This window comes from Hypanus sabinus, chromosome 6 (assembly GCF_030144855.1).
Source record: "Hypanus sabinus isolate sHypSab1 chromosome 6, sHypSab1.hap1, whole genome shotgun sequence".
In the NCBI taxonomy this organism is placed as follows: Eukaryota; Metazoa; Chordata; class Chondrichthyes; order Myliobatiformes; family Dasyatidae; genus Hypanus; species Hypanus sabinus.
In genome coordinates, this window is record NC_082711.1 from 40,694,713 (window position 1) to 40,708,673 (window position 13,961).

A 13,961-nucleotide genomic window follows, 5' to 3' on the forward strand; every position below is an offset into this window, starting at 1 on the left:
ATCAAGTTAATTACAGTCAAATATGGAACTCAGTTCTTCTTGCTGTCTTTCTCACTTTCAAATAGAAATGTTGGCTGTGAAGTCATTCATTCAGATATCTGTTGCTCTCCATTACTTTCTGCGGATCTTCTATATTGAGAGTTAGAGGCATTTAAAGCAGAATGGTTTCCAATGTAGACATCATCATGGTTTGCATGGTGTACGTTGTCTAATATATGTTTATATTCAGCAAAGGGCTACAGTAATATAAGGCGGGGTGGGGGAGTGGAAGGATCAGATATGATTGAATGGTGGAACAGACTTGATGGGCCAAATGGCCTAATTCTGCTCTTATATCTTATGGTGTTATTATGATACAAACAGATTGGATAAACATTTTCTGTTCCTATCTCAGTAATACAAACCAATGTTATAGTTATCTTCTGTATAATTACATACCCATACAAAGTTCAGAGCATTTATTATCACTGTTTACAACTTTGAGATTTGTCCTTGCAGATAGCCACAAAACAAAGAAACACAATAGAACCAATTTTAAAAAAATCACATAACATGAAATGGGCGGGGGGGGGGGAAGAACAAATCGTGCAAACAATAAAAAAGTTAACTGCAGTCACAGAGCACGTACAATGCTGAGGTGAGTGCCAATGGTTGCAGGCCACAACTGCGGATTTAGTTCAGTGCTGAACCTAGTAAACCTGGGAATAGTGAGCTGAACACCAGTTTGTTCTTCGGCCTTGACGTCTTGATCATATCATGCAGATAGTTAAAAAAAAATAAACAAAAATGTGGAATATGAATTGCAGAGTCCCCGAAAATGAGTGCACAGCTGCAGACCCTGTTCAGCACTGAAGTGCGTGAAGCATGTCCAGGAGCCTTATGGCTACAGGGCAACAAATGCTCCGGAACCTCGCATTGTGGGGCCCAAGACTGCTGCACTTCCCATCCAATGGAAGTAGCAAGGAAAGAGGGAGACCGGTCAAGCACAGGCAGATGGTGTTGAACACAGATTTGTTTCCTGCACTCATCCTCAACATTTTAATCTTGCTTGATGCTTTAATTGGCATGGAGTAATGGAGCTGACCATGGGTTCATCGTCCACTATCTGGCCTCGTTGCAGCGTCTACCCCCAGTGATGGCTGCCCCAGTCATACTTGCACACTCAAATCTCCCAGAAATCGTAAAACTACTAGGACGTTTAATTTACTTTTATTCAAGTTTATTCAGTTCTGATCGATTTAGGATCAGCTGCTGATTGGGGAAATTTGATTTGTGTGACTCAAGTTTTCACTTTTTTTAAAAAATTTAGTTTTTCTAGTGATATTTGTAATGGTCTCCAATCGCCTCTAACGATTTCAGACTAATTAGTTGCCCATAAATTCCAAGCTAGATAAATTGCTGTCACTGCAAGCAGCTGATTTACCACTGAAAGATGTTCATTACAGTCGTCCCTCCTTATCTGCGGGGGATTGGTTCTGGGACCTCCCGTGGATACCAAAAAATGTGGATGCTCAAGTCCTTTATATAAAATGGTGTAGTATTTGTATATGACCTACGCACATCCTCCTGTATACTTTAAGTCATCTCTAGATTACTTATAATACCTAATACAATGTAAATACGATGTAAGTAGTTGTTATATTGTATTGTTTAGGGAATAATAACCAAGGAAAAAAGTCTGTACATGTTCAGTATAGACGCAACCATAGTAGCTCTTCTGGGAACGCGCATGCTGCCTCAGCATCAGCTGATCCCGATTCTCCTGTGATCTTTAAGTTCTTGAGGCTGTAGTGCTTTACATAGCTAGCCAGCCATTCCTTACTAGGCTTAAACTCCTTCCTCTCGCTCACAACACAAGTAGCGAATAAATGAGATACGAGGCGAACAATGCTCAAACGAGTAATACTTTTAATCATCTCTAGATTACAGTACTTATAATACCTAATACAATGGAAATGCTGTGTAAATAGTTGTTACACTATTGTTTAGGGAATAAGGACGCTTTGGAGGAGGTTCAATACTGCTAAAGTCAGGATCTGTGGAGGTTGAGGGCTGAGGATCTTCAAGCATTGAAGATCGAGACTTCACAATTGCAAATGCTTTAGTTAGAAGCATTGTTATAGGAATTGTTATGGTCTCAGCCTTTGAGGAATTGCTTTGACCACTTAATTGCTTTTTAGGAGCCATTTTTTGACAGAAACAAAGTAGTGACCGAACGAGACATGAGGCAAACAATGCTCAAACAACGAGTGCTGGAGAGAGAACTTCCTGATTTTCCCGATCCACAGTTGGTTGAATCCACACATGCAGAACCTGTGGATAAGGACGGCCGACTGTACTTCTCTAAACTAATAGTGCCAACCAAAGAAGCAACAAGAATTATTATATTGCACTGTAAAATCCCTTGAACAGAGTTGCTCAGCTTGTATTTCCAGCATCTGTAGATTTTTCTCTTGTTTGTGATTGGATTACTACACTGCAAAGTCTCTTCCAGCAATGACTGCCCTGAAAAGTTTACAGGGAAGGGTTTCAGCTCGAAACATTGGATTTCCAGCATCTGCAAATTTTCTCTTGCTTATGATTGAATAGAGTTGGATCGCCTTGGCATATTTTAAGGAACTTTGGCTTGGAAAATCTATTGAAAAATGTTAGCAGGTTTCAATATAAAGAAATGAAGGCTTTAAGCTCAAATGTCAACCCTTTCCCTCCATAGACGCTGCCTGGCCTGCTGAGTTTAAGACCATAAGATATAGGAGCAGAAGCAGGCCATTCATTCCAACGAATCTGCTCTGCCAGTCAATCATGGGCTGATCCAATTCTTCCAGTCATCCCCACTCCCCTGCCTTCTCCCCATACCCTTTGATTGCCTGGCTAATCAAGAACCCATCTATCTCTTCCTTAAATGCACCCAATGACGTGGCCTCCAGAGCCGCTTATGGTAACAAATTCCACAGATTTAGCACTCTCTGACTAAAGTAATTTCTCTGCATCTCTACTCTAACTGGACATCCTTCAATCCTAAAGTCATGCCCTCTGTCCTAGACTCCCCTACCATGGGAAATAACTTTTCCAGCATTTTGTGTGTTTCTCAGGATTTCCAGCATCTGCACAATCACTTGCATTTAACGCTTGCTCATCTCTAGTTAAATTTTGTCCCTAATGAGATGAAGGTCATACTCAGAAAGAATCCCCTCCATAGATGGTGCCTGATTTGCTGAATTTCTCCTGCATTTTCCCAAGACTTACAGCATCTACAGAACCTCGTGCTTATGAGCTACCTGTGTGGTAAATTTATTGATGGAAATGGTAACAATATGCTTTATGGGAATCCTGGCAAAATTTGCTACTGAGTCATTGAAGCAAAAACTTGGTCAAATTTAAGTTTTAAGAAAAATCTTGGATGCAGAGAGATCTTGAGTGCAGATGTAGCCTGGCTGTGGTAAATAAAGACTCTGGTTTTTATTTACCACAGAATAAAAGAGATGCTTATATTCACAAATGATCAAATTCAGAACTGGAGGAGTGGTCTCTGGGGTTATTGTGATGTTTGTTGTTTTGTGGCAGCAATAAGTACAAATGAAAAAAAATTACTTGGCTACAATAAGAAATAAATAGTGGAGAAAAATATTAGTGAGGTAGTGTTCATTGGCACATGGACCATTCAGGAATGTGGTGGTGGAGGGGAAGATGCTATTCTGAACATTTTGTGTGCTTCTTAAGGCTCCTGTAATGATAGTGCTAATGAGAACAGGATGTATTCCAGATGGTAAAGGTCCTTAATGATTGGTGCCAACTTTTTGAAGAATTGCCTTCGTTTGGTCAGGGAAAGTGAGGAGCTGATAGACAGATAAGTGGATAATGGGAGAGGGAAGGGAAAGAGATGCTGGAGAGTACCCCTGTGACTGGCTCCCTTAACAATAAGTACTCCTGTTTGAGAACTGTTGAGGGGGGATGGCCTACCTGGGGGAGGCAACAGTGGCCACGCCTCTGGCTTGACCCTGTGGCTCAGAAGAGTAGGGAAAGGAAGAGGTTGGCAGCAGTTATAGGGGACTCTATAGTTAGGCGGTCAGCCGTTTCTGTGGATGCAGGAAAGAAACAAGGATGGTAGTTTGCCTCCCAGGTGCCAGGGTCCAGGATGTTTCTGATTGCATCCACGATATCCTGAAGTGGGAAGGTGAACAGCCAGAGGTCATGGTACATATTGGTACCAATGACATAGGTAGGAAAATGTAGGTGGTCCTGAAAACAGACTACAGGGAGTTAGGAAGGAAGGTTGAGAAGCAGGACCTCAAAGGTAGTAATCTCGGGATTACTGCCTGTGCCATGCGATAGTGAGTACAGGAGTAGAGTGAGGTAGAGGATAAATGTGTGGCTGAGGGATTGCAGCAGGGGACAGGGATTCAGGTTTCTGGATCATTGGGACCTCTTTTGGGACAGGTGTGATCTGTACAAAAAGGACAGGTTGCACTTGAATCTGAGGGGGACCAACGTCCTGGAAGGTAGGTTTGCTAAGGCTATCGGGGAGAGTTTAAACTAGAATTGCTGGGGGGAAGGAACTGAACTGAAGAGATGGAGGAAGGGGTGGTTGGCTCATAAATAAAGAAAGCTTGGAAACAGTGCGAGAGGGAAGATAAGCAGGTGATAGAGAAGGGATACGCTCAGACCAGTGGTTTGAGTTGTGTCTATTTTAACGCAAAAAGCATCATGAACAAAGTGGATGAGCTTAGAATGTGGATCAGTGCTTGGAGCTATGATATTGTGGCCATTACAGGGACTTGGTTGGCTCAGGGGCAGGAATGGTAACTTAGAGTGCCAGGCTTTAGATGTTTCAGAGGCGACTGGGAGGGAAGCAAAGGAGGTGGGGGCGAGGCACTACTGATCAATGGTAGTGTCACAGCTGCAGAAAAGGAGGAAGTCATGGAGGGATTGTCGACTGAGTGGGTGGAAGTTAGAAACAGGAAGGGGTCAATAACTCTACTGAGTGTTTTTTATAGACCACCCAATAGTAACAGGGACATTGAGGAGCAGGTAGGGAGACAGATTCTGTAAAGATGTAATAATAACAGGGTTGTTGTGGGAGATTTTAATTTCCCAAATATTGATTGGCATCTCCCTAGAATGAGGGGATAAGATGGGGTGGAGTTTGTTAGCTATGTTCAGGAAGGTTTCCTGACACAGTATGTAGATAAGCTTACAAGAGGAGAGGCTGTACTTGATCTGGTATTAGGAAGTGAGCCTGGTCAGGTGTCGGGTATCTCAGTGGGAGAGCATTTTGGAGATGATGATCACAATTCTGTCTCCTTTACCATAGCATTGGAGAGGGATAGGAACAGACAAGTTAGCGAAGCGTTTAATAGGTGGAAGGGGAAATCAGGCAGAAACTTGGAAGCATAAATTGGAAACAGATGTTCTCAGGGAAACGTACGGCAGAAATGTGGCAAGTGTTCAGGGGATATTTGTGAGGCATTCTACATAGGTACATTCCAATGAGACAGGAAATGGGTGGCAGGGTACAGGAACCGTGGTGTACAAAGGCTGTTGAAAATCTAGACAAGAAGAGAAGAAAAGCTTACGAAAGGTTCAAAAAACTAGGCAATAGTAGAGAACTAGAAGGTAAGTCTAGCAGGAAGGAGCTTAAGAATGAAATTAGAAGAGCCAGAAGGGTCAGTGATAAGTCCATGGCGAACAGGATTAAATAAAACCTTATGCCATTCTATAAATATGTGAAGAGCAAGAGGATAAGATGTAAGAGAATTAAGTGTGACAGTAGAAAAGTGTGTATGGAACCAGAGGAGATAGCAGAGGCACTTAATGAATATTTTGCTTCAGTATTCACTATGGAAATGGATCTTGGCAATTGTAGGGATGACTTAAAGCAGATTGAAAAGCTTGAGCATTATAGACACTAAGAAAGAGAATGCGCTGGAGCTTTTGGAAAGCATTAAGTTGGATAAGTCTCGAGGACTGGATGAAATGTACCCTAATCTACTGTGGGAGGTGAGGGAGGAGATTGCTGAAACTCTGGCAATGATCCTTGCATTATCAATGGGGACAGGAGAGGTTCTGGAGGATTGGAGGGTTGCAGATGTTGTTCCCTTATTCACGAAATTGAATAGAGATAGCTCAGGAAATTATAGACTAGTGTGTCTTAATTCAGTGTTTGGTAAATTGATGGAAAAGATCCTGAGTGGCAGGATTTATGAACATTTGGAGAGGCATAATATGATTAGGAATAGTCAGCATGGCTTTGTCAAAGGCAGGTTATACCTTATAAACCTGATTGAATTTCAGGGTGTGACTAAAAATGTTGATGAACATAGAGCAGTAGATGTAGTGTATATGGATTTCAGCAAGGCATTTGATAAGGTACCCCATGCAGGGTTTATTGAGAAAGTAAGAAGGCATGGGATCCAAGGGGACTTTGCTTTGTGGATCCAGAACTGGCTTGCCCACAGAAGGCAAAAGAGTAGTTGTAGGTGGGTCATATTCTGCATGGAGGTCAGTGACCAGTGGTGTGCCTCAGGGATCTGTTCTGGGACCCCTTCTCTTCGTGATTTTTATAAATGACCTGGATGAGCAATTGGAGGGAAGGATTAGTTAGTTTGCTGATGACACAAAGATTGGGGGTGTTGTGGATAGTGTGGAGGGCTGTCAAAGGTTATAGTGAGACATTGATACAATGCAAAACTGGGCTGAGAAGTGGCAGGTGGAGTTCAACCCAGATAAGTGTGAAGTGGTTCATTTTGGTAGGTCAAATAGGATTGCAGAATATGATATTAATGGGAAGACTCTTAGCAGTGTGAAGGATCAGAGGGATCTTGGTGTCCAAGTCTATAGGACACTCTGAAGCGCCTGTATTTTGCTGTAGGTTTTCTGTGTTTCTAAGATGTCCCTGATGGATGAGTTTACAATCCTTTGCAGACTCTTTCAGTTTTGTGCATTGGATTATCCATCCCTGGTGGTGATGCAGAATGCTCCCCATTGTACATCTATAGAAATTTGTTAGTCTTTGAGATACTCGATCGTCTCAAATTCCTAATGAAATATAGCTGTTGGCATGCCTTGGTCATAATTGTATCAATATGGCACAGGATAGATCTTCAGAGATGTTGAAACTCAGGAATTTGAAGCTGCTTACCTTTTCCATTGTTGACCCCTTGATGAGGACTGGTATGTGTTCTCCCGATTCCCCTTTTCTGAAGTCTACAAGCAGTTCCTTGTTCTTGCTGATGTTGAGTGCAAAGTTATTGTTGCAATATCACTGAACCAGTTGACCCATTTCACTCCTGTACGTTTCATCGTCACCAGCTGAGATTCTGTCAACAATTAGTGGTGTCATTTGAAAATTTACAGGAGGTCTAAAGTTGTAGCATAGATGAGATTTCATCAGGAAAAAGTGGTGAAGCAGATGGAGAACAAGGAATATTCTGAAGGCCAGATGACTAGTTTTAATGAAAATTTCTTCTAACACTTGAGCCTTTGAGTTTCCAGGATGAAGGTAGGGAATGCCTATTCTTGGTTCTTCTCCCTATTTGGGTGCAAGTTCATTTAAAAAAATGTATGGCGTCTTAACTATCATGAACAAAATGTAATAATGTTAAGTCAAGTTAATGCCCCAGATATGAAAGGTGTGAAAATATACCTAGCAGGAGAGAAGGCTCGAAACCTTCAACTTAAGATGCCTTCATTGCATTTTGGGCATCTCCTAAAGAGACAGTACCCAATGACGAGGCTCTCTCTCATGCTGGCCTCCTTAGTGTGTACGCTGTGCTCAGATGACATTGGCTGTGCCATGTCTGCCACATACAGAATTGCCACATTCCAAAAGCCATCCTCTTCAGTGAGCGGGTTTCAGGCAAGAGAACTGCTGATTGCCTGCAAGTGCGCTACAAGGATATCTGCAAGTGGACTGTGAAGGCGCCTGACATCGACATTGTCTAGGAGTAACTGGCAGCCAGCTGCACCAAGTGCAGAAGCACCCAGAAATAACACCTTAAGCCAGGCAAGGAAAAATTCCTGTAAGTGGCAGAAGATGTGAATCCATATAAAGGAATGCTGCATCTCCAGTAGGGCTAAGATCACTTACAGAGACTGCCACTCTCGCATTGGTCTCGTCAACCACAGACAGCACTGCACCAATAACATAGATAGCTAGGATGTAGCATCTATGGTTGACCTCCAGTGGAGAGCCACAAGATAATATAGAGTATACCTTGTATGTCTCTGAGGAATTCTGGGTTATATAAAAGTTTTGCAGTTTAATCATTTTTGTTTCTTAGAGCCAAGACTATTAAGAATACTGTAACAGTTAATGTTGAGCTAACAGCAGAACAATGGAAGAAGAAATACGAGAGAGAAAAGGACAAGAACAAGACACTGAGAAATACTATACAATGGCTTGAAAATGAGCTCAATCGATGGAGAAAAGGTATCCAAATTTTTAAGTCAATTGCTCTAGCTCATAATTTTTTTTTCTTCCAACGTTCTTTTAAATTTGTTTTGCGATAGATTATCAGTATTATTTTTAAGTTTAGACTTGAGATCTTTGCATTTCTGTATCAACAATTGTCTTGTTTAGGGCATTCTGATCCCAGAAAGCATTCAATTTTGTAATACAAAAAAAAAATTCTCTCAAAATTAAACTTGTTGAAACTTTAACAATTTTTGAGGTCATTTTTAATAAATGGACTATTATTCATTGGACTGTCATTTAACAGAAATGCAGAGCATATCATCATGAGTCTTATGCTCTGACCCTACTATCATCCCATCTCTTGGCAAAGATGAAACTCCAGATACATTTCAAGAAATAAAACCTTTGATTCCTAAGCCTATGAAGCCACATGTTAATGATTACTTGAGACTCATTGCAGGCAAAGCAAATTGACTTAGATTTCAAAGTCATTATCTGTTCATTTGTATTATAATTTTTAAAACCAGTTTGTCATCATATGAAATGATTTGGAACTGTTTAACCAGGATATGATTTTGTATGCTTGATGTTATTTACTAAAGGTGAGACTGTACCTCTAGAAGAACAGTATGACAAAGAGAAAAACAAAGAAGCACTTGAGATTGTTCTCACTAATGACAAAATAGAGGAATCTCCTACAGTCAAACTCACTGATGCTGAAAAACTGAAGATGGATTCAGAAATTTCTAAACTGTACAAGCAACTTGATGATAAGGTATATATTAGGCCAATTTGCAATTTTCATCCCTTATCAGTGGCACAGAGAAGCATCAACTTAAGTAATCTTTTTTTTTACTGTGAAATTAACCTTTCTGTATTTGAATTATTCCTTCAACCTTCCAATGGAAAATATCAAATTCTTTTAACATCTATTCTGTAACTGACTTTGATATGGAATTGGCCTTTGCACTATGGGTGTTAAAAGGTCTGACTTTTAAGCTAGTTGCTCAACTTATTTTTATCCATCCATTCGGTATTAAGATCAATAATTGTAAAATAAGATTATTTTTTATAGTATCAGCTAATTGTAAAGCAAGTTTAATGTGGAGTCTGGTGCATGAGATAATATAATTCAAAGGGAAAAGCAGTATTTAAATTTAGTTTGGGAGTTTGGATTGACAAGTGATTGAGTATTCTAAATTGTTGACATCTATTACATGCATAAAATGAATGTCATTATGTTCACTTATGAGAAGATGATTAAATGAAATCAATATTAACTAGTAGAATAAGGAAAAAATATATTCTTTCCACACGAAGCTGAGGTTTATTTGTCTTCCAATTTAGCACACTGTAGTCTAGAATATAGTCTTTCATTTGTGCAAACCAAATGCAGGGTTAGGTGACTATTTTGCAGAAACCTTTGTTCAATTGGCTAGGGGATCCTAAACCTGTCAGATTAATTTTCCATCCCATTCTCACGCTAAATACCATCTGTGGCCTATTAAGTTATTCCATTGAAACCCAGCATATACTTGGGGAAAAGCACATCATTTTCCATTTATGCTCACTTGGAGTCTCCGTTGAAGACAATATCAAATAATCATCCATTCTGGTTCTGTATCTATATTATTTTCAGTATAATTTTCCCTGTCTCTTTGGTAATTTTGAATTTCATTCATCTCCTGTTTATATACCAAAAACACATATGAAACAAAACTGGCTCACGAAAGCTCGTTTACTTTGTTCTTAGAAGCCAGGATAATTACAATGGTTGGAAATCAGAAATTAAAACAAAATGCTGAAAAGATTCAATTAGTCAGACAGTATCTATGGTGCGAAATCATTAACATTTCACCTGTAGCCTTTCATGAGCATGCAATATTGACATAATATTTCAGAGTGTACAAGGAAATATGTTAGCCTTGCTGTTAAATCACTAAATGCAGAATATTTCTATAATTCTGATTGTAGGATGAAGAGATCAACCAGCAGAGCCAGCTGGTGGAAAAACTTAAGCAGCAAATGTTGGATCAAGAAGAAGTAAGTTTGAACCATAATTACATAGTTAAAGATGGCCACTGCTTGTGACTGTACGAACTCCGCGACCTGTCCTGGTTGAGGGAGCTCACCACGTAGTAGTAGCGGGTGTCTTCTGAGGTGATCTGGCGAACGTGGAATTGGGCTTCGGCTTGCTGGAACCATAGGTTCGGTCGCTGTGTCCAGAAACCCGGCAGTTTCAACGAAACCGCATGAACAGAGGCGGCGTCGGTCATTTCTGGTCCAAAAATCGTTTGGACCGTCGGGGTCACCAATTGTAGCGGTGTGCTACATGCAGCGTTAAAATTACGACACGGAGTCGGTAACTGCAGTCGAAGGAAAAACTTTATTCGAAATCCTCAGCCTCACTTTTAAGCCTCCCTCAACCTGCCCCCCGTGGCGCAGAGGCTCCAAAGCTCTGTGCTCGCAAACCCCCGTAGGCTATCTAATTGTGAGCCGGTTCGGATGTGCCAGGAAATGGGTCGCCACACATTGATATTTTTGCTGATTACCTTCTCTTTAAAATCTCCAAAAGGCAGTTAATAATTCTGAAGCTATTCAATCATGGAACACATCACAGCATTTTTTTTTAAACAGAGCCCCATGCATATAACTGGTGATTCTGAAGTTTTAGTATATTTTCTGCTTCCTGCCTGGGTCATCTAGGCCATTTGTGCTAGTAGTACTCTATTCTTTTGCTGAGAAAACGGGAACAAATCAGAACTTGTACTGGGGACTTCTTAATTGCTATGGTATAATGGCACATAAGCATATTAAGTTATTGGGAAATTTTAAATGTATCTGACTAATGAGAAACTGTATATATCTTTGGAATAAAATATCTTGAATATTGCAGTCATTGATTTACAACATCTTGAATTTTTGAAGCCATGTAACTTTTGTAGATTGGAGCAAGTTGTACATATACATTTTAAAAAAAAAATTCTGTGGTGTTCATTACACAGCTTCTGGCATCCACCCGGCGAGATCAAGATAATATGCAGTCAGAGCTGAATCGTCTGCAGGCTGAGAATGATGCCTCCAAAGAGGAAGTGAAAGAAGTATTGCAAGCCTTGGAAGAACTTGCAGTGAACTATGACCAGAAATCACAAGAAGTAGAGGACAAAACAAGGGAATTTGAGTTACTGAATGATGAACTCGGTCAAAAATCGGTAAGAGTTTGCTGTAGGTGCAATGTCTCTGAAGTTACATAAAAACCTGGACTGGTAGCTTGAAATATGGTGTGCTATAAAAATGAAAATTCTATGCTAAATAATTATCATAAAACTTTTATGCTGTGTGGTAGGGTATTTCTCCTGGTTTAAGTAGCCGCTATACTAATTAAAACCTTTTGTTCATTCTTGGTTGGCTTAGCTTAAATTTTTTTTAGTTTCCTTAGTTCATTTTGTATTTTAAGTCTACTGTTTTCATATTGGACTAATTATGCTATTGCAGGCAACATTGACATCACTTGATGCTGAGTTGCAAAAACTGAAGGAGATGACCAATCATCAGAAAAAACGAGTGACTGAAATGATGACATCATTGTTAAAGGATCTTGCAGAAATTGGAATTGCAGTTGGAAACAATGATGTTAAGGTAGGAACACAATCTGGAAAGTTGATTTTTCAGATAGTGACTGTTGGCCAAAGGTTTCCTAATGGTTATCTGCGAGTCAGTTTTTCACTGCCTTAAGAATCTGAGAATAAAATGTTACTGCTGTGTTGACATTCAAAGCTCTACAATCCCTAGCTCCCAATGGTTCTAAAATAAAAGCAGAAAATACTGGGAATACTTACCAGTTCAGAAACAGTTAACATTTTGGTTCAGACCTATTCTGATAAAAGGGTATTTGGCCTGAAACCATAATTTTATTTCATTCCCTACAGATGTGGCCTGATCTGTTAAGTATTTAGTTTTCTAAATTGGGTAGTTGAGATTTTTGTAGTACTAAATTTTGGTTGATAAAGTGCACAATTCCCTCAACATTTGTTTTGTTTGTTAATAGTTTTTTTACATTGTGATAAATGAGCCTGTGAGCTAACATACTACTGATCTCTGAATTACTCTAATAGAATGAGAAGTTGAAGATTGCAGTATCTGTTCAATTTCAAATTCCCCCATTAATACTCTTCTGTTAGTTAAGAATCTTGGCATAATTTGCTATTGGGCAATGGCACCAAAAATAGGTTACTAAAAAAAGTTTACTATTACAATTTTGTTATACTTCAGATTTTGTTATACTTCAAAGGTCTTCAAATAAATTTAACACTAAAACCAAAATATATTCTATTAGAAATTAGTTGAAGTTTGAAATGTGTGAATGAATCTTAAAGCTTTTCAAAGCAGAACAATGCCAAAAAAAAAAATCAGTTTACAAGCTTTAGATGTAAGCAGCCTTCCAGATATCATTTCATTCTCATCATGTGGCGAAAAGTGCTTATTTCTGTTTTGAGATGATGGAATAGTAGTGAAATTGTGTGGACAGCATATTTAGGGGCAGCATTTCCAGTTCCAGATGTTGGCTGAGTTAGGTGAAGATTATTCCTAGTGAGCATTAGATATCAACATCATATAACAACCATATAACAATCACAGCACGGAAACAGGCCATCTCGGCCTTCCTAGTCCGTGCCAAACTTTTAATCTCACCTAGTCCCACCTACCCACACTCAGCCCATAACCCTCCACTCCTTTCCTGTCCATATACCTATCCAATTTTACCTTAAATGACACAACTGAACTGGCCTCTACTACTTCTACAGGAAGCTCATTCCACACAGCTATCACTCCCTGAGTAAAGAAATACCCCCTCGTGTTTCTCTTAAACTTCTGCCCCCTAACTCTCAAATCATGTCCTCTCGTTTGAATCTCCCCTACTCTCAATGGAAACAGCCTATTCACATCAACTCTATCTATCCCTCTCAAAATTTTAAATACCTCGATCAAATCCCCCCTCAACCTTCTACACTCCAATGAATAGAGACCTAACTTGTTCAACCTTTCTCTGTAACTTAAGTGCTGAAACCTGGGTAACATCCTAGTAAATCGTCTCTGTACTCTCTCTAATTTATTGATATCTTTCCTATAATTCGGTGACCAGAACTGTACAGAATATTCCAAATTTGGCCTTACCAATGCCTTGTACAATTTTAACATTACATCCCAACTTCTGTACTCAATGCTCTGATTTATAAAGCCAGCATTCCAAAAGCCTTCTTCACCACCCTATCTACATGAGACTCCACCTTCAGGGAACTATGCACTATTATTCCTAGATCTTTCTGTTCCACTGCATTCCTCAATGCCCTACCATTTACCCTGTATGTTCTATTTGGATTATTCCTGCCAAAATGTAGAACCTCACACTTCTCAGCATTAAACTCCATCTGCCAACGTTCAGCCCATTCTTCTAACTGGCATAAATCTCCCTGCAAGCTTTGAAAACCCACCTCATTATCCACAACACCTCCTACCTTAGTATCATCGGCATACTTACTAATCCAAT

At 39.8% G+C, this 13,961-nt stretch overlaps 1 protein-coding gene across 1 annotated transcript in view; it reads left to right on the forward strand.

Moving 5' to 3' along the window:
• Positions 1–13,961, forward strand: part of LOC132395412 (kinesin-1 heavy chain) — a 91,466-nt gene that overhangs the window by 46,489 nt on the left and 31,016 nt on the right. The window contains exons 11-15 of the mRNA XM_059971957.1: positions 8,280–8,428; positions 9,016–9,188; positions 10,388–10,456; positions 11,419–11,625; positions 11,909–12,052. Coding sequence (XP_059827940.1) covers positions 8,280–8,428; positions 9,016–9,188; positions 10,388–10,456; positions 11,419–11,625; positions 11,909–12,052 — 742 coding nt within the window. The remainder of the gene's footprint in view (positions 1–8,279; positions 8,429–9,015; positions 9,189–10,387; positions 10,457–11,418; positions 11,626–11,908; positions 12,053–13,961) is intronic.